The sequence below is a fragment of the Filicampus tigris genome, chromosome 2 (genome assembly GCF_054856515.1).
Source record: "Filicampus tigris isolate MCC_2025a chromosome 2, RoL_Ftig_1.0, whole genome shotgun sequence".
NCBI lineage: Eukaryota > Metazoa > Chordata > Actinopteri > Syngnathiformes > Syngnathidae > Filicampus > Filicampus tigris.
Window position 1 is genome coordinate 32,614,760 of NC_141218.1, and position 19,131 is coordinate 32,633,890.

Sequence of the window (19,131 nt, forward strand, 5' to 3'; positions counted from 1 at the left end):
ACCCGACATGCCCACCACAAGGCACCGAGATATCACCAGTTCACCACCTACCAATAAGCTTGAAATATTGAATAATAAGGAGAAATCCAGTCGTCCAAAATGACCGGTGTTTTAAGACCAGCTACAAAGAAAGAGGCCATGCTCTCTTGTAAATCTTATCAAAGGACATCAAAGAGAATAAAAAAAATACAAACTTTTCTCGGTATTCCTTACTCATCATCATCATTTTGATCAACCCATTGATTAAAATGATGATGATGAGTAAGGAAAGATTTTCTAATGAAAGTAATGAATTTTAGATTTCAGAATTTGCATTTGGCGTTAAACCAATGTACAATACGTTTTAACATGTTCACAAAATAATATTGATGCCAATTCCCGCTAGATTGTGTAGTTCGCTTATGTCTTACTACATTTTCTTCCCATACATCCATAAGAAACTCTGAATTGGATGATAGAGGCACCCCTATGTGCTGCTGTCGAGTCTGAACACAGTACAATTGGACATACTGTAAGTCATCACCAAAACGACCCACTGCTTTGATTTTAAACACCCTCCCTTTTTATGCAGCACAGTTGTTTAGACTTGGTTGCTGTCGCCAAGAAAACCAATGAGCTCAGCACGCCGGTGATTTGGAAGGCTCAGCATCATTCCAACGATAAGATTCAGCAGTCTGGTAGCAACTGGAAAAGTCCAGCGCAGCAGCGGGTCAGAAAGCTAATCTGCGAATTCAAGATAAAAAGTGTGTGTGATCATGGCGTTCTGACATGAGAAACAGAATGCAACACGTATAGGAGTCTTTCATTAGCGATGAAAATGACTAAATACGCTACAGTGTGATGCCAGGGTATTCATCTAATTAAAAAAAAATCCTTACATTAAATTATATTACTTTTAGATTATTACTTGTGACACTTGTTGCTGTTTCTTTTATCCCTGTTTTTGGTTTCTGTGTGAAAAAAAAAAGACCGTTGTATTTGGACAATTTATCTCTGCATTGCAGAATCTCAAACAGATCCCTGCTTTCATTGATAGTCCAGACATAGTCCAGACTCACAACTCCTGTGAATGCATATTAATGCAGTTGTTTGTCGTGTGACCCTCCCGGCCTTTCACATCATGACGGCCTCTTGAGACTCTCCCATAAAGGAAGAGGATGTCTTGAAAGCTGTCTGGGATAATGGGAGAGGGCCCGAGGTGGCAAGGGAGAGAGAGGGATTGAACTGTGCTCATGGACTTGTGTTTGATTTTAGGGCATGACAGCTCAGTGTCAGGATGCTGCCAACTGGGAGCTAAAGGAAGCATAGCATCCCCAATGTGAGAAAGGTGCCCGAAAGTGAACATCATCCTTAGGCCTCAGGATAAAATGTTTGCTCTTTGGTCCTTGCAACACCCTCCTAACCATGTTCCAGGACATGGACCCAGATTTTTCTGTGTAATGCTGCATCATGCTGACGGGCAAAAAGCATCAGAAGCCTTGTTGGCAGAGGTGATAAACAGCCATTAGCACAGATGATGAGCACATAATGAGGAAATGTTGATAACAAAAAGGTGAGAATATTTGTGATAGAGAGCATGCTGTTCTACTGAAGAAACAAGTTTGGAACCACTGAAGTAACACAAGATGAAATCTCCTTCTTACCATGTGTGGGGGTCTTGTCCCGCCTGCGCACACCTGTATTACGGCTTCTGTCATATTCAGAGCCTGGTGGTCCGTCTCCTTCCAAAAGAGAGAAGTACTGACCACTGTCCTGGTCCAAGTAGTAGCTGACAGCCTCTGACCCTTTCGAACCAGACTGGGAGGTCACACTGTACCGGGTGATGTCATCACATGAAATCAAACCCAATTCCTCCCTGTGGGCACAGCAACATTTTAGTCATAGCCAGCATGGAGGTCGGCACAGAGATCTGTACTTTGCAGACCCTCACCTGGGGCTGTAGAGTCCAGAGACAGGGGAAAGAATGTACACATCCTGGGCATCCATTTTGGACATGCCTAAAGTTCCACCTGGTGTAGGCGAGGTGCTGGTAGGGCTGGTGGGGACCGGCTGATAGGAAATAAATGAAAGACTGCTTGTGTTGTAATTGAGTCTCTTCGAGCACAGGTTTTAGAAAGTAAGTGTTAGATACTTTCAAACTTCATAGCATACAAAAAAACATTGACAGAAAACAAAAGAACGGAACATACGTATATCCCTGAGCTAGAGCAGGGTCCTTATCAATCAGTGAGTCACAAAAAAGGGCACACTTCCACACATACAAAGTAGCTGCCATGTTGTATAAGCTTTGACTGCGCAGCCTCTCCCATGCTCACTATTCTCTCATTTTGTTTCAAGCCTTTTTACACACAGGGTTCACCGTGTCTGTTTCTATGACAACCGCTGCTCTCACTGAGGGCAGAGGAAAGCTAGCATGGCCTAGTACCTCGGCATGACTCAAGGACACGTCATTTGTCTTTGGGTGCGCCATGTGAACAAGGATGCCTCGCTGACGTCATGTATAGCTCGCATGTGAATTTTGAATGAAATATTCTTGCATACTTGCTTACAGCTCTGCCATACATATCTGCCATACACTATACATGTAACGAGTGCTCTTTAAGTGGACATTTTCATTCAAAAACCTTCTACACCCTTATGTGCAGGCCTTTTGTCTCTGTACTTTAATTTTCAGTCTTCTTCTGTTTCTAGTCAAACAGCTTTTCAAAAAATGATGAAAATGGTTGGGGGAAAAACGAGGGATGTGATGAAGCAGAAACAAGGAAATAGGTCAAAAAGAGAAAGAAAAAGGGGAGAGAGTGGTGGAGAGGAGAGTGAGGCAGGGAGCTGTGCTGTGAGAGTGAAAATAGTAATTTCGTGATTACAGTCCAGCCTGAGGAAAAGGGGAAGTGGTGCTGGGGGTGCACACTGAGTAGGATGGGACTTCCACAGCAGGCGGCATTCCAACATGTTAAAACATCACTTAAACCATTTGAATTCTGCTGCTTTCACGACAAACTTGACAAATCGTATGTGTAAGCTCTTCACAGAATGATGTTCCCCATATCACAACGTTAACATCTTCAATAATAACTTTTGGGACTGTTTCACTGTAGGATTAGAATTAAAGATCTCCTTTTTGAAAATTAGTCACTCAAATATCTTCGCTATCACAATAAGCTAAAAGGAAGTGGAAAGCTGTATAGTTTATGGAAACACGATTAGATTCACTGGCAAAATGTATTGATTTATACTTGATTTAATTTTGATTTTGAAGGTGTACCTAATGGAGCAGCCTCTAAGTGTACATAAATAATTATTTTGGACAAATATTTGATGTAAATCCCTAAATGCGGGCCTTTAGAGGTCGGTGAGAAACATCATGGTCTCCTGCCAACATCAGAATTTGTAGTTCAAGCCAATCTAATATTACAGCCAGAGCCGTCCCACAAGCGGGGGCCGCGCCAGCCCACCAAGTTGAGAATCGCTAAGGCCAGCCAATCACAAACCTCATTTCATGCTTGCCATGGTGTGCAGAAAACAATTTGACGCATTTAGTGGCCAAAAAAATCAGCCACCACCATTTATTCTCCAGACTTTCACCAAAAACACCTGAAAGAAAAGAGAATTAGCCAGAGTTTCTCACAGCCCCAATTCCTGAGAGCCCAGCCACTGCCACGCCTGATCCTCAGTTTCTTTGCTACTTTGATTCCTTGTTTAATAAAGTTTATTTGTTACTTTTTTATCTGTCTGCTCTTGGGTCCTATCACCACCAGCCTAACTCACGACAATTTTAGTGCATTGAGCGACATTGTACTGTAAACTGCACGATATACATCCAACTAACTCATATGTTGAGCGTTTTATTGATACTGATAAGTGTTCGGTTTTGCAAAATTGAAACTGAAAGCGTGACTCATTTATTTTTTGACTGCCCCGTTAGTGATGCATTTTGGAAAGAACTTGATAAGTACATACTGTGCAAAACCAATTACAAGATAATGTTTGTTGGAGAAAAAAAAACTGCGTACTATTATTTTTTATATTTTGTTGGGAAAGTGTCACATCCATAAGTATATTTTCTAAAATTGGCTGCGTTACTTCAACTATTTTTGATTGAAATTGATATTTATTTCCGGTCTCTTAATATAGTACTCCAGCACCCTGAGCTAAAAAGGCACAGCAAAGGCTACGGTAACATTAGGATACTATGTGTACTTTCTCGTAGTACCTGCTTTTGACAAAGTACAAGTAGAAAGAGCGAGTTGCCCTGAGTAACGTGCTTAAACATTCAATAACATGAATGTGAACTTTTCATTTTCTTCAATTTTGCTATTCTGCCAAAAGGGAGTTAGGAATCATTAAAAAGCTGTCAGGGATTTAAGGAGGTTGCGGCTATTATTTTGTCTAGTGCCACAAAAATAGTCCCCAAAAACTTCGACCAACATGTTGAAGCTATAACTCTTTACCTATTCAGCCTTCTTATTAACAATACATCCATCCATCCATCCATTATCGATACCGCCTATCCTCACAAGGGTCGCAGGGCGTGCTGGAGCCTATCCCAGCTGTCTTCGGGCAATAGGCGGGGGACACCCTGAATTGGTTGCCAGCCAATCGCAGGGCACACAGAGACAAACATCCGCACTCACAATCACACCTAGGGGCAATTTAGAGTGTCCAATCAACTTACCATGCATGTTTTCGGAATGTGGGAGGAAACCGGAGTACCCGGAGAAACCCACGCAGGCACGGGGAGAACATGCAAACTCCACACAGGGAGGCCGGGGCTGGGATCTAACCTACGACCTCTGAACTGTGAGGCAGACGTGCTAACCAGTCGACCACCGTGCCGCCCTATTAACAATACATAACTCACAAATACATGTTACCCAAAATAGCAGGCATTTACAACCAGTAATTATTTATACACCTCCACATATTACAGATTTATGTAAAAGGGGTCTCCAACAATGAGTGTCACACATATGAGCAATGTGACAAATTGCACACAGTGTTGGCAAAAAAACAAAAAAAACATTGCTTTTTGTTAACGCAAGTGGATGATAATGCTGCTCTTTCTCTAGGCCATTATACACAACAGATGCACAGGCAAAAGCACAGAAAAGAGGGAGACAGACACAGGAATGGAAAAGACAGCCATGGAGGGATTTGGTCCTTGAATCACATGATCATTCAGGGACAAATAGTTTCTTTTTTGGATTTAGTCATAATCCATTGGAATATTTGCCACATTTCGGATAAACTATAAACTGCACGATTCATCCTACAAAACAGGCTTATGTGTTTGATGTGAAACTTGTATGTACAGTCTGTACGTAAATACTAGCTTTACAAAATAAAATGAGAGGAAAAGGTCTGATTGGAGAAAACATTGTTCTGCATTGATACACACGTGACCAATAGATTTTGCTTACCCATACGGACAAGCATGCATCTTGTGATGCTGTGAAGACACTACGTTTTCTGAAGTCAGTGAATCATCACCAGAAACTGCTGAGTAGAAGATCTTGTTTCAGATCCTGTCGTTCCTTATGAATAATTAAGAGCTGAAGTATTTTTAAGCGTGAACAAATTTTAGACAACGCTTCCTTTTTTCCCTACTGATATATCTGTGTTCCGGTATGTTCTGCTCATGGTGTATTTGTACCTCACCAGTCCATCAGATAGAACATGTGGTGCTCCTTAACAGCTGTTTTTATACAACAATAAATGCATAAACAAATGTTACAAACTTAAGAGTCAGGTCATAAAAGGCAGCAACAAGGAGAAAAGAATGGCGCTCCAGCCTCACCACCAAGGCAAGATGCAGTATAACCTTATTGCCTCATTGCACGTAGACATTATTTTGTGTTTGTGGAAAAAGGATAAAGACAAACAATTGCTGAAAAGGAATCAAGGATAGAGACACTGAAGGTTATGAATAAAAAGGCCAAAGAGAAAAAGCCAAAGCACAGGCCATCTTTAAAGCATGTATGGGGAATACTGGAATTAGCAAGATTACAATAAATTACTTTAAGGAGCTCATCAGAAACATTGCAATGTCAAACAGAGGACAGAAGATGTGCTATCCATCCAGCCAGCCAGCCAGCCATTGATTCATTTTCATTTTTATCATGTTCAGGGTCACTGATAAGTTGGCACATTTCCCATCTGACTGAAGACTGAACCTGTATTAGTCCCCAGTCAATCACAGGGAAAATAGAGACACGCAAATATTGACAAGCAGATTCCCACCTACAGCCACTCAGCAGGAAAAGATCTCATGCTGGCTGCACCAAAGTCAGCACTGTGAACCACTACAGAACCAGCAACCTGGTCATAAATCATTTGCCCAAAGGTTAACATGAAGCGCAAAAATATGAGAGCAGAATGATTCCAAGCAATTGCAATAACAGTGTTGGTGGTATGTACCTGCAAGCCCAGTGGTTTCCAGCGGACATTCCTCAGCAGAGCTGGAGTGGAACTCAGGGTATTCTGTGGCCTTTTCTTCAGAGTTAGGATGACTCCACATGGGTCTTCTCTTAAAGCATTGACCAGGTTCTTCAACTGCCAGCCCACCTGGAGAGCACACAACACCAGAATGGGAGTAAGTCATATATGTGCAAGTTGCAAGTGAGTGTCAAGTCATAACCTTCAAGTCCCACAAAAGTCCAAAGTTTAATGTGGAAAAAAAAAATCGAGTCGCCACCAAATTTCAAGCAAGTCATAAGTCAAGTCACAATATATCTTGCTCAGTCACAACTTATATTGGAGGGATAAAATGTTTTTTCACTGATCAAATGTAGATTTACATCTCTAAAAAATAAACAACTTAAGAATGTGACATGAATGTATACAGTTCAATTATCTAGAAAAATACATTACACGTTATTTTTGTTTTACTAGCGTTATTAGTGTCACACTGTTACTGTGTTGATGAATATTAATATAGCATGTATAATCCATTCATCCATTTTCCAAAGGGGTTATCCTCCCAAGTGTCGCGGGTGTGCTGGAGGCAGTAAGCGAGGTACAACTTGAATTGGTTCCTACATCTATCTATCTATCTATCTATCTATCTATCTATCTATCTATCTATCTATCTATCTATCTATCTATCTATCTAACATCTGTCCGTCCGTCCGTCCGTCCGGTTTGCTCCCGCATTCCAAAAACATGCTTGGTAGGTTAAATGGTCACTCTTAATTCCCCCTAGGTGTGATTGTGAGTATGGTTGTTTGTTTGTCTCTGTGTGCCCTGCGATTGGCTGCCAACAGATTCAGGGTGTACCCCACCTAATGCCCGATGACAGGTGAGCCCTTGTGAACATAAGCGGTTTGGATAATGGATGGATGGATATATATTAGGGGTGTAAGTTAGGGTTTTTGTATTCGTTCCGTACCGTCTTGGTACGGGCTTCAAGGTTCGGTGCACGGAGTCATACGACAAATACGTCTGATGGAAAAATAAAAAATAAAAGTCAACGCCTGAGACCAAGCGACCGCCACGTTTGTTGTTTCGACGAAGAAATAGATCAAAACAAATGTAGAAGAAAAATGGCGAGTGCGGGATAAAGTATGGAGCAGGCTTGCCTTTCCCTATACAAATCAGCCGTTTGGGAACATTTCGGCCTCAGATTTGAGTACGACGGCGATGGTGTGCGAGTGGTGGAGCGAACAAGAACTGTGTGTCGGCGTTGTTCGACCTTTGTGCGGTATGTTGCAGGTAACACTTCAAACATGCTAACATATGTAAGACGGCATCACCCCGATATAGTTACCGGGGGTAGAAAAAAGAAACCCGCTCAACACCAACAAATTATCCCCGCTACTTCTAAGCAGCCTGGAGATGTGAAAGCAGACAGAGCCAAAGATATTAGTAGCAATCGGCATATACATAGCAACATCTATGTGCCCATATGCTTTAATCGAGGAGCAGGGCTTCAAACGTTTATTAAACATGCTGGAGCCCTGTTCCAATGTTCCATCCCGGGCGCATATTAGCAAGACCGTGGTCTACGTCATATCCAATCGCACAAGAGCCGTGTGAGCATGAGCTGTCCTCTGCTGTTCTTATAATGAAGTTAAAGTTTCTAGTTGGTAAGTACTACCTGACTTTATCTGCAACCTCATTCCATCCATACAAGAAAGGGTGTTTTCCTGTGTTAAAATTTTTTTATCATCATTATCATTTTTATTATTATTATTATTATTTATGAACGACCTTAATGCACAGGTTTTTTTTCTATTTTGTGCTTTTAAAACAGGGAATGTTTTTTTTCTTTAGGGCAAATTGAATTGTAGCTTGCTCTCTGTTAAAACTAAATAAAAAAAACAACCTAGTCTTGCATTTGAGACTTATTGCTGTACCGAACCGTCACCCCCATACCGAGGTACGTACCGAACCGTGACTTTTGTGAACTTACACCCCTAATAATAATGTATACATATTTCCTGTATTTGCATATTGTATTAGAAAACAGACTGAAACAATACTGCAAGTCAAATGGTCACCTCAAACATTTGCACAGTGTGGTATCTTATTTAAATATGTACTGCAGACATCATTAGCGGTATGTGAAATTTCTGCTTGTGTGCTTCATTTGCTCACCTGTCTACCTGAGCCCCACCTGTCCATAAAAGCTAGTGTCACCCCTGAACGGAAGGAATACACGGCAACCACACTTTCAATCCCAAAATACACAAAGCATGTTAACCAGGCCAGTTAGAAAATGTTCACTTTGCAAATATGCGCAGAACAGATGGATACAAGGAGAGACTCACCAAAATAACAGCATCACATAAATGCTACTGGGCTGTTTTTTTCTAATCCCAGGAGTCTTCATTATTTCCCCAAATGCTATTACCAACACATAATTATGTTGCCTCTTCAAACAATCAGTTTGGTATGTGAGCAACTTCTAAATCTCACCTCATAAACAAAACCACCAGACTTGTTTTGAAGCAGGTTTCACACAACAAAGGTCCCAAATGTATGGGCTGTTCTATACAAAACAGTCCTATCATGAAATGAAATGAGTTCCTCATTAAAATTCTGTTTATTATTACACATAAGGAATATTGTGACAAAGTAACCAGTCATAATGTTTTCTTAATTCCTCTTTCTTCCTCTCATATTATGATTAAATCACTACCCCTTCCTTTTCCCCCCCTTTTTCCTTTTCACCTTCTTTCCTCAAGTTCCTCATTAACCTCCTCCTCCCTCGACATCTTTCTAGCTTTGCCTCATACCAGTATGCCCCAATTGCCTCATCACACCCTTCCCCACACCTGCGCCTCCCTGTGCTTATCTCCTCCCCCCGGGGTGAGGGATCAGAGAGATGAGGGTCTCACAGAGAGAGTAACGAGCGGTTGGAACTAAGCGCCCGGCAGGGAGCAGTCTGCACCATCACCCGGAGGAAAGTGATGTGGAGCCAGAGTACGTAGCTCCCTCACAAGTCAATGAGAAGCGGAAGGAAACATCAGAAGCTAAAGCAAAGCACATAGAACAGACAAGATAATGCGTTGAATCACAGGCCTTCACAAGGCGGCGTTCCACCATTTCAGATGGCTGCCCACTTTTGTACCTCCATTTAACGTGACAAAAAGAAACTTGTGCAGTTGTGAAAGAGCAACAAAAGTTCTCTTTTCAAATTCCCCAAATCTATGATTTCTCATGACAATGGAAACACATTCCAGAGAGACGACTGACAGTCAGACTGATGCGAATAAAAAGGTCTTACAGAATTTATCCAACAGTCTTCTCCAGTTGCAAAACCAATTAGCCTACATAGCAATACAGGAGGGCACGAAGAGCCATGGTGACTTTGTCTCTGAATGGAGTTGGAATGGAGAGTATGTTCAGACTGAATTCACAGGGAAAACACATGAAAAGTAGGTCGTTGTCTTTTTCGTTTCGCATTTAATGGATGCGGATGAATTCTTCTACTTACCACTGTCTGATGGTTGACTTGGATGACTTCGTCACCTGCATGAATCTTTTTGCACTGATCTGCTGGAGACTGCAAAGGGAGAAATTGTGGGCAAGGGAATCTCATTTAGGATAAACAGTCAAAAAAGATGAAATGAGAATATGGATTTGATGTGTTTGAGTTTCTATCAAACTTACATTCTCTGTGGTCCCAGTAATAACATGGAGTCCATCATATGTTGATTTGATGTACATCCCCTGATAGACAAGCAAGACAGAGGGTAATAATCAATGCAATACGCAGTACAGTAAATTGACTGCGTATAGATACTTCATTTGCTTTTGTTTTGTTCAGAATGGATTCACTGCCTGCTCCTTGTTTACAGTCATGAAAAGAATGTCCTAACATTGGACTTTGTCCCAACTGGGTTTAATTTGCATTTGTTACACTCTTCTAGTCACCTATTTGGGGATCTCTTCAAATTGTCATCCATTTATCTACGACTTGGAAGGCTTGAACAGAAAAGAGAAGCGTTCAAATCTCAAAGTATGACCCAGTCCCAATGCCAATAATATAAGTCCTTCTGACTCATTACCATTTTCTAGAAGGACTGCTTCACGGCCTAGACTATAAATATCTGTCCAGCTAGCCTTCAAAATAATAAATTACAGCCATTAGAAAGTATTTTTCCCTGAGCTAGTAGTGAACCAACTGTCTTTGCTCTGTTGTCCTTCCAAAAGTTCTGTTCAGCCTACACCTACAAAACCAAATTCCAACAAAGTTGGGCCGTTTTGTAAAATGTAAATAAAAACAGAATACAATGATTTGAAAATCTTTTTCAACCTATATTAAAGTAAGTACACTACAAAGACAAGATATTTAGGGGCCTATTTAGCATTTTCATAAACAGGCGCTCAGCGTAAAAACTGGCACATCTTAATTTTCGTTCCGAGGCAAGTCTAGTTACCGTGTTTGAGAATAGAATTTGGCACACCACGCTGCGCTTCGCTGGGCTTTGCAGGAGACATAGGGCATTTTTCACTACACATCCCCGGCGCATCTGACAATTTGGTGACCGAAAGTAGAATACAATTTAGACCAGCTAAAAGCAAGTCTAAGTTGTTGCGCAGGTGGCGTAATGTGATTTTGGTGTTCATTTTGCCACTTGCTGTCCACTGAAAATGACATTACAGCGCTTGTATTGTATTGTATTGTATTGTATTAAGGGCTCAGCTTGTGATATCACATGACCAAACCCAGAAAACATGTGAGGCATGATTGATTGTTATTTGAGCTCTGTGATGTAATTTTCAGTCTGCAAAATTGCCAGCATAGAGGAAAGGAGATACCTTGTGATAGACTACAAGTTTTGAATCTGATCGAATGGACATAACATGTGGGATCCCTCATGGGCCAGTCATTGGACCCCTTTTGTCCGGTCTGTATGTTATCTTTGATCAAATGCTTCAGAACGCCAATATTGGCTATCTTGGTCATGCAGATGACACACAGCTATATTTATCAATCTTCCCAAATGACAGCAGTTCAATTAACATATTTTGTCACTGTCTAGAGCAAATTAACAAGTAGATTATCCAAAATCGCCTTCAGCTAAAAAAAGAGGTTTCTTGTTAGAAAACACCCGGAATCGCTGCCTGTGGAAACCAAAGTCCATATCTGAAATCTTGGGGTGCTGATAGACTCACACCTGACTTTCAGCAGTCCTGTCATATCAATCACTAAAACAGCCTTTTACCAGCTGAAAAACATATCCAGACTGAAGGGTTGCATGCTACAAGTAGACCAGGAGAAACGTATCCATGCTTTTATCTCCAGTAGACTTGATTATTGTAACTGTCTTCTCACTGGACTCCTTGAAAAGAGCATCAAACAACTGCAGCTCATTCAGAACGCTGCAGCTCGGGTTCTTACCAGACCAAAGAGATTGGAACATATTACTCCAGTCCTAAAGGCTTTACACTGGTTCCCAATTAACTGTAGAATAGATTTTAAAATTCTGCTACTGATCTATAAATCACTGAATGGTTTGGACCCTGAATACATCAGTGAAATGCTGAATAAATACAAAACAATTGGGTCTCTGAGATCTGCACACTTGGGTCACTCAGTGGCGCTCAGAGTTCCAACTAACCATGGTGAAGCGACATTTAGCTGTTATGCTGCACGCAAATGGTATAAGCTGCCAACAGAAGTCAGGTCAGCCCCAAGGGGAAATACTTTTAAATCCAAGTTAAAAACTTTGCTTTTCTGTTTTGCTCTACCCACAAAGTTGTAAGAGTACATACAAATGTGAAGGGAATACGGTGTTTTGTCCATTTGCGAAATGATTATTGATTTATTAATTGATTCATTACACGGTGTACCAATTCACAGTGTATGTTTGTGCGTGTGCGTGTAATTGTCTTTACCAGGCCTTCACTGGGCATGATGCTTGTCAGGTGGACAACCTCCAGATGGGCTGACTGAGAGACCAGAGAGTCTGATGACAGAGAGATGATGTGGTCACATATCCCCGCTAAGGTCTTACACTGGAGGTTGTGGGAGAGAGGGGGGAGGCAATGACAGAGGAATGAAGTTATTGAGATTGCTTTTTATCTAGGAGGGACACAGTAGTGACCTTGCTAGTAGAAGCAAAAGCAAAATCAATTCATGAGATTGTTCCACATCACCACTTTCACCACTTCTACGCAAACTACTTCCTGTCCGTTCACAGGCACACCCAAAAGATTCTTGTCACACGCTGAGCAACACATCAGTTCTACCAGCCAACTTGAGGTGCCCTAATAACAATTTCTTACACAAATCACTTCTGATTTGTGTTAGTGGCATCCCAATGATTTACATTAAAAAAAATCTAACACATCGCTGTACGTTCTGAAACACTGTGTCCTTCAAAAAAAGGACTCATTCTTTGACTACTCACTGCTAAAATATTTTATGATTTCGGTGTTTATTGGCATAGTTACAAGTACAATGAGTTAAAAGTATAGAAAACAGCATCACATGGAAGCTAGTTTAATGGCATAAAAGAAAGCATTAATCTAAACAAAAGATAAATACCTGTAAGTATAGGCAGTGAATACAAATTCATATAACGAGAGCCCAATATGTAAGAAAAAAAAGAGGAAGTGTGGCTTTACCTTGCCGGTGTTCTAAATAAACATTGACTGTTTTGCTGTCTATTTGTGTGCTAGGTCATGCATTGCTAGTTAAATTATCAACAGTATCTCTGCCTTCTAATCTTGGATCACTGACTGCAATGGATTTACACATCCTTCCTTATGAGATTAGTAACAAAAATGCACACATACAAACACACATGCCAGGGTCCAACTGACATAAATATAAAATAAATCTCTCAATAGTATTGGTATTCACAGTTAAATGGTGTGGCAGGATGCCTTGCATTGCACACACTGATAACCCCTACTTGAAATAATCATCTGATCTCAATCTTAATGAGCAATTACAGGATTATAGTTCTGGAACGAAGAGGACAGGTCTCAGACACACATACACACACGCACGCACGTACACACAAACACAAACAAGCACAGGCGCTCAAGCACTCATACACACTCATACACATTTTATAGCTGAGAGTCTGTGAATCATTCAGTGTAATAGAAAAAAAAAGGTGGAGATGGAGACTACTCTTTGTCATGCTTTGGCTTTAACTGTGATGTATCAGATTGACTCGTGTACCCTTTTTTGTGCCAGTTATATGTAAACTGTTCTGAGTACTTTCTCTATACCGTGTGAGGTACGAATGACAGGATACCCTTGAGAGGCAACTTGAAATTTCAATTTGGATATGAAGCAACAAAGTGTAAGAAGTAGAACACGATCTTATCCTTGTAGAGCCCTAAATAGCCTCCATCTTCAAGCTGCAGTGAGGTCTGATGTCACGGCTGTACTTGTCCCCCTCTCTGATCATCGGACTAACACTTCTGACCTGGGATTAGCACGGAACACGACACGAAAAGTCAAGTCACTATAAGTAGAGTTGCTACTTCTATTCCACTGACACACCCAGCCTTGATCTGACACGCCTCTCGACAATCAGAGGGCAGATTATGGAGAAATTCACTTATGTGGTTGGCTGGCGTGAGATTTAAGAGCAGTCAAACAGAAAGCCAGACGTAGTACGCTGCCAAATGGATTAGGCTCTGGCTTCATGCTTCCACCCTCCTCCCTCACTCTCTTTCCCCCTTTCCTCTTGAATCAAACATACATAGCCACCATTGTTATCGCTTATCAGTGTATGCATGACTATTTGCTTCGCCGCAACGACATACACTCAAAAAGGATTGTGAGGGGTGAAGGAGAGGAACGGAAAGGGCAATAGGTAGGAAATAAGAGTCCAATGCAGAAATCAAGGAGAAGGGGGAAAAACACACAACTAGGACAGCGTTATGTAATAGTGCTCATCCTTATGCATGAACGCACATAAAAACACATACACTTATACACACTTCACGCTCCATCAGGCACACAGACTCGTGCACTACGCTCTCCCTCACACACACAAAATCACGCACACACACACACATATACACACAATATCCCTGTCCATCTGATTGCTGCAGGCTGTAGTCTAGAGCAGAGCAAAGTAGCAGGGAGTTTTGCATTATTGAGCAGAAGCTGACAAACGTACAAGTCCCACTACACTCGGCCTGACCAGAGTATAAAATGAACCACATGCTAGAAGCTCACTGTCGCATACCGTGTTACAGACTGCATTTACCTCCATTTGTGGATCATGTTCATGATCATTTTGACCGGTGTTTTTCAAACTGTGTGCCGTGAAAATAATGTGGGAAATAATCTAATTTGTGTGCCTGTGCGGTCTAGCGCCTAGCGCCTGGCAGCGTAATCATGTCTTTACTACATTGTAGTACTCTTCCATACCAGTAGGTGGCAGCAGCGGCAGCAGGTAGATAATTGTCTTTGTTTAGAGACAAGCGAATTAGTGACGCATGTTTATCCAAACAGGCCCATGTTTCACACTGAGTAAGTATCAATATGTAACATTATATAACATGTAACATTTCTTTTGGTTTATTTCATTCCTATTCAAGACGTTATAATATAACGTCATTCTTCAATATTAAAAAAAATGCTTATATAAACCATATAACACTTATATTGGTAAAATAAGCTTTTTTTCCCTATTTCAGCTGGTGGTGTGCCGCAGGATTTTTTCAATGAAATAATCAATTGAGAAACACTGATTTTGACAATAGAACCTCAAGATGTATCACCCATTGGTTGACCAATTTGAAAACCAACCAGTGTTTTTGCAGAAAGAGTTCATATAAAAATTCAGAGGTCTGTCATGACATCTTACATGGTTGGGATGCACATTCAAATAGAACAAAAATATACCCTGGACGTTACATGACGTATCCAGACTCAAATTCAAAGCAGTCAGACATCCAGCATATCCCAGTGGAGGTTTCAGTGTTACTGAGTATGCAACGTTGAACCAGGAGTTGACCATCGCTACCCACAGGGGCAAGTGAGCAAAAGGAGCGGAAGGTAAAGATGGGCAGGCTGATGAGACAGTGAGGTCCAGACACAAACACACACACACACACACACACACGCACACAATGAAGTCCAGACGCTGGAGCTTAGCAGCAAGAAATACTTGCTAGCAAGCCATCAGTTGGCTTGCAGTTATACATAGTGATTTTTTTTTATTTAAAGATAGGGTGCTGTATGATTTTTGTCACTAGTTTACTTTGCTCAGCTTAATTTGACACTTGTGTGGCAGATATTGTTAAAATAAGACAAGCATGCATGCAAATTTTGCTAAGCAATCCTCATTCATCAATACAGATAAGGAAGTTGAGTTTTAGTGCAGTTGTTAAATTATTCTTATTTTCTTAAGACCAGTGAGAATGTTAAAATGCCCTGTTAGTGTAATGGTACATGCTACTGCTGTCTTTCACGGAGACTGCGTGGGGTCCATTCCCAGGTCAGTGGGCTAAAACCCGGCCATTGGATAGAAAATAGGTGGGTTAAATGTGTCAGGAAGGTGTAGCCGGTGTTAAGACTGCAAAACAACAAAAAAAGAGCTACTCTCTGTGGTGACCCCTAATGAGACAAGCCCTAAATCACAACAACTGAGAATGTTAAATTGGTGTGAAAACATTGCATGTAAGTTAATAATGATTTTATTATGGTGACAGTTTGAATGGTTGGATTCAATATCCCTTGGGACTTTTTTTTTTTTTTTTACTCATTCACTGCCAGACATATCGGACCCTCTTTTACCCTAACGTTTGAAAAAAAAATTGAAAACATATAAATAGGTTCCTGGGATTGAACGGCTGGACTGTGAAAAGACAAGTAAATTCGTCAATGGCAGTGAATGAATTAATTTGCCCTTTAGGTTCCATTGTATTTGCATGCTTGACAATTAGGATTTGTAAGCGGTTTTGCTCAGCTTCCTCTGGGAACTCTTGCTGGAGAAGATATTCCAGGAAAAAAAAAACATACTGTTTTATTACTCATCTGATTCTATTTTCAAATGATTAAATGAAATATTGCATTTGGTGGTCGTACTAAGTCATTGTGGTTTTATATGTTGAAACGTACAGTATCAATACAGGTGAGCTATCTGTGTTTACGGAGTGAACATTTGACAAAGATTAATGGCACCACAAAGTGTTAAAACTATTTGTTCACTCGTTCGTACCATAGTATCAGGGAAATGCCTTCACTCTATTCAACAAGGTGTCGGAAAGATTTTTGAGAGATCTGATATAACCTGAGTATGCATCGCACAGCACGGAAAGCTGCTCAGTGAAGCAGCCAACCTTTTGCATAAATAATTTTTTTTTAGATTGTTTGCCCGTGATCCACTCCAAACCTAGTTCATACATAGGGCAGATGGAACTTCACAGGTTTATGTCACGTGAACTGCTTACTGGGCTGTCACTTCACCTTTGCTTTATTTCATTTTGAGTAAAAGGGATCATCAAGCAAGCAGCGTTTAAAAACACCTCCTCCCCTTTGTTTTTTCATGCTGGCTCTCAATTTCACACATAAACCACCCACAAACAACCAAGAGTCACATGTAGTCTTTAGTCTGACACCCGTGTACGTGCATGTGCGTGCATGCTCGTGTGTGTGATTAACAGCTCTGTTACAAGAGAGATACAGTAAATGATATGGGGAGGTAAGGTAATATGTTGAAGCACATCAGAACCAGCATCTAAAATAGACTGTTTTGTTTTTGTCGTGCTCGTAGAAGGATACAACTTCATATTCATTCAATGCTAATAACATAATTCAACAACAACATTCTAAGGATAGATCCATCAATAATTGGCTCAGACAAGTTTCTGTGATCTCGCCTTGACAGCCTTTTATTTGGTTTCCCCCACGTGACCTTGAATGGTATCAGAAAGTGTCCTAAACCAACTGTCAGCACACATCAGCAGCACTTGCTGCTCACTCTGTTTAAAACACAAACACACAAGCAAAAAAAGTCCCCCAGCTCTTGCAGATTTTTAAGTGCACAAGTTCGTTACCCAAAAACACACACACACGCCTACAAACATACACTCATCAACCACACCATTAGGCACAGTACATCTGCACAGTTTAACAATACCCAATATAAGAATTATACCCCCTAAAAATCTGCCCTTAAAAATGCAATATGTTTTGTATGGTGAGAGCATTATATAAATATATATATAAATATTATTATTGCTGTATTACAGTAGGTCACTGATAGTGTAGTGGCAAATTATACTACACTACATGTGTAACCAGTGTTGGACGGCTTCCCTCTAATTGACCATAGGTGTGAATTTGAGTGTGAACGGTTGACTGTTTCTAAAACAGAGCTCTGTGATTGACTGCCTCGGGGGTCGGTTCCGGCCCGCGGGCCGTATGTTTGACACCTCTGGTATAAGTAATGTTGCGGTTGGTGAGTTTGTACATTTGCAGAATCAACAAGTTCATCATGCTATATCTAAGCATGAATGCAAACATGAAAAGTGTATATTTTGGTTTCAAGGGCTCAAACTTCAAATTATTATCAGACATCCATACAGATGGAGAAGAAACTTACCACATGAAGAATCTTATTCTCTGTCTCATATACAGTGCAGTCCTATGAATAGAAAAAAAAACATTGATGTCAACTTCTGCTGTGAGGCTGCCCTTTGGTAATAAATAAATATATAAATAAGAAGGAAAATATAGGGCCAATTAGAAGAGAGATACTATTTCAGGAGAAATCAGCAGTCAGCATTTTCATTTGTAAGCAATGCATGCAGATTATGCATATTCCTCAATAATAGTCAGGGAGGAGTGTACTTATTACTTAGTTTTTAGAAAACTATCAACACTACTCTGTGAACCTGACAGACTGTTATTTAATGATTGCTGATTGTTAATCTATTTCTGGGAAAGCAGCCAACTGAGCCGACCGGATGCACACGGTATCAGCGAATACATCTGCTTGATCCATTAGTACAGGCTGTTTTGCCCCCATTGTGTGTCTTGCTGCACCCTGGCATCCATGAGTCCATTTGTACCATTGTGCACCAGTGGGGTTTCCAAATCTGTGCCTCTACTGTGGCTCTTGTAAGACTGCATGGGTGTTATCTGCAAGGCTCCAGGACTAACTGTGAGCACTGACTCTAAACTGGATCTTAAAGTAAAGACAGTACATGGAAGAGGTCCAATAGAGCAGGTACAGTCGATACGATTGCTCCAGTAGCAACCACTCACAGAAAAGGGGCAAGTGAAAATGTTGGTAATCTACATGGAGGCGCTATGGGGAGCAGAGGGAGGACGGGAAATGAAAGAATGAGAAACGAGTTGTTCAGATGTTCCACTCATAGTCAAATCTACAATAATGGGTAATCTACTGTAGACCTGAGCTATAGGTGAACTGATGTTGAGTTTCTGTTGACGTTTAGGGGTGCAGTTGAAACAATGAGCAGGACCTCTTAAGTCCATCCATCCATTATCTGTACCGCTTCTCCTCACAAGGGTCGCGGGGCGTGCTGGAGCCTATCCCAGCTGTCTTTGGGCAGTAGGCGGGGGACACCCTGAACTGGTTGCCAGCCAATCGCAGGGCACACAGAGACAAACATCCGCACTCACAATCACACCTAGGGGCAATTTAGAGTATCCAATCAACTTACCATGCATGTTTTTGGAATGTG

At 41.0% G+C, this 19,131-nt stretch overlaps 1 protein-coding gene across 4 annotated transcripts in view; it reads right to left on the reverse strand.

Annotated features, from left to right (window-relative positions):
* LOC147152069 (connector enhancer of kinase suppressor of ras 2) overlaps positions 1–19,131 on the reverse strand; it is an 83,060-nt gene that overhangs the window by 25,567 nt on the left and 38,362 nt on the right. For all 4 annotated transcript variants that reach the window (XM_086023622.1, XM_086023624.1, XM_086023623.1 and 1 more), the window contains exons 5-11: positions 18,027–18,068; positions 12,343–12,462; positions 10,111–10,170; positions 9,935–10,003; positions 6,415–6,561; positions 1,931–2,049; positions 1,644–1,855 (exon numbers count right to left, since the gene is read on the reverse strand). In XM_086023622.1, the coding sequence (XP_085879748.1) occupies positions 1,644–1,855; positions 1,931–2,049; positions 6,415–6,561; positions 9,935–10,003; positions 10,111–10,170; positions 12,343–12,462; positions 18,027–18,068 (769 nt within the window). The remainder of the gene's footprint in view (positions 1–1,643; positions 1,856–1,930; positions 2,050–6,414; positions 6,562–9,934; positions 10,004–10,110; positions 10,171–12,342; positions 12,463–18,026; positions 18,069–19,131) is intronic.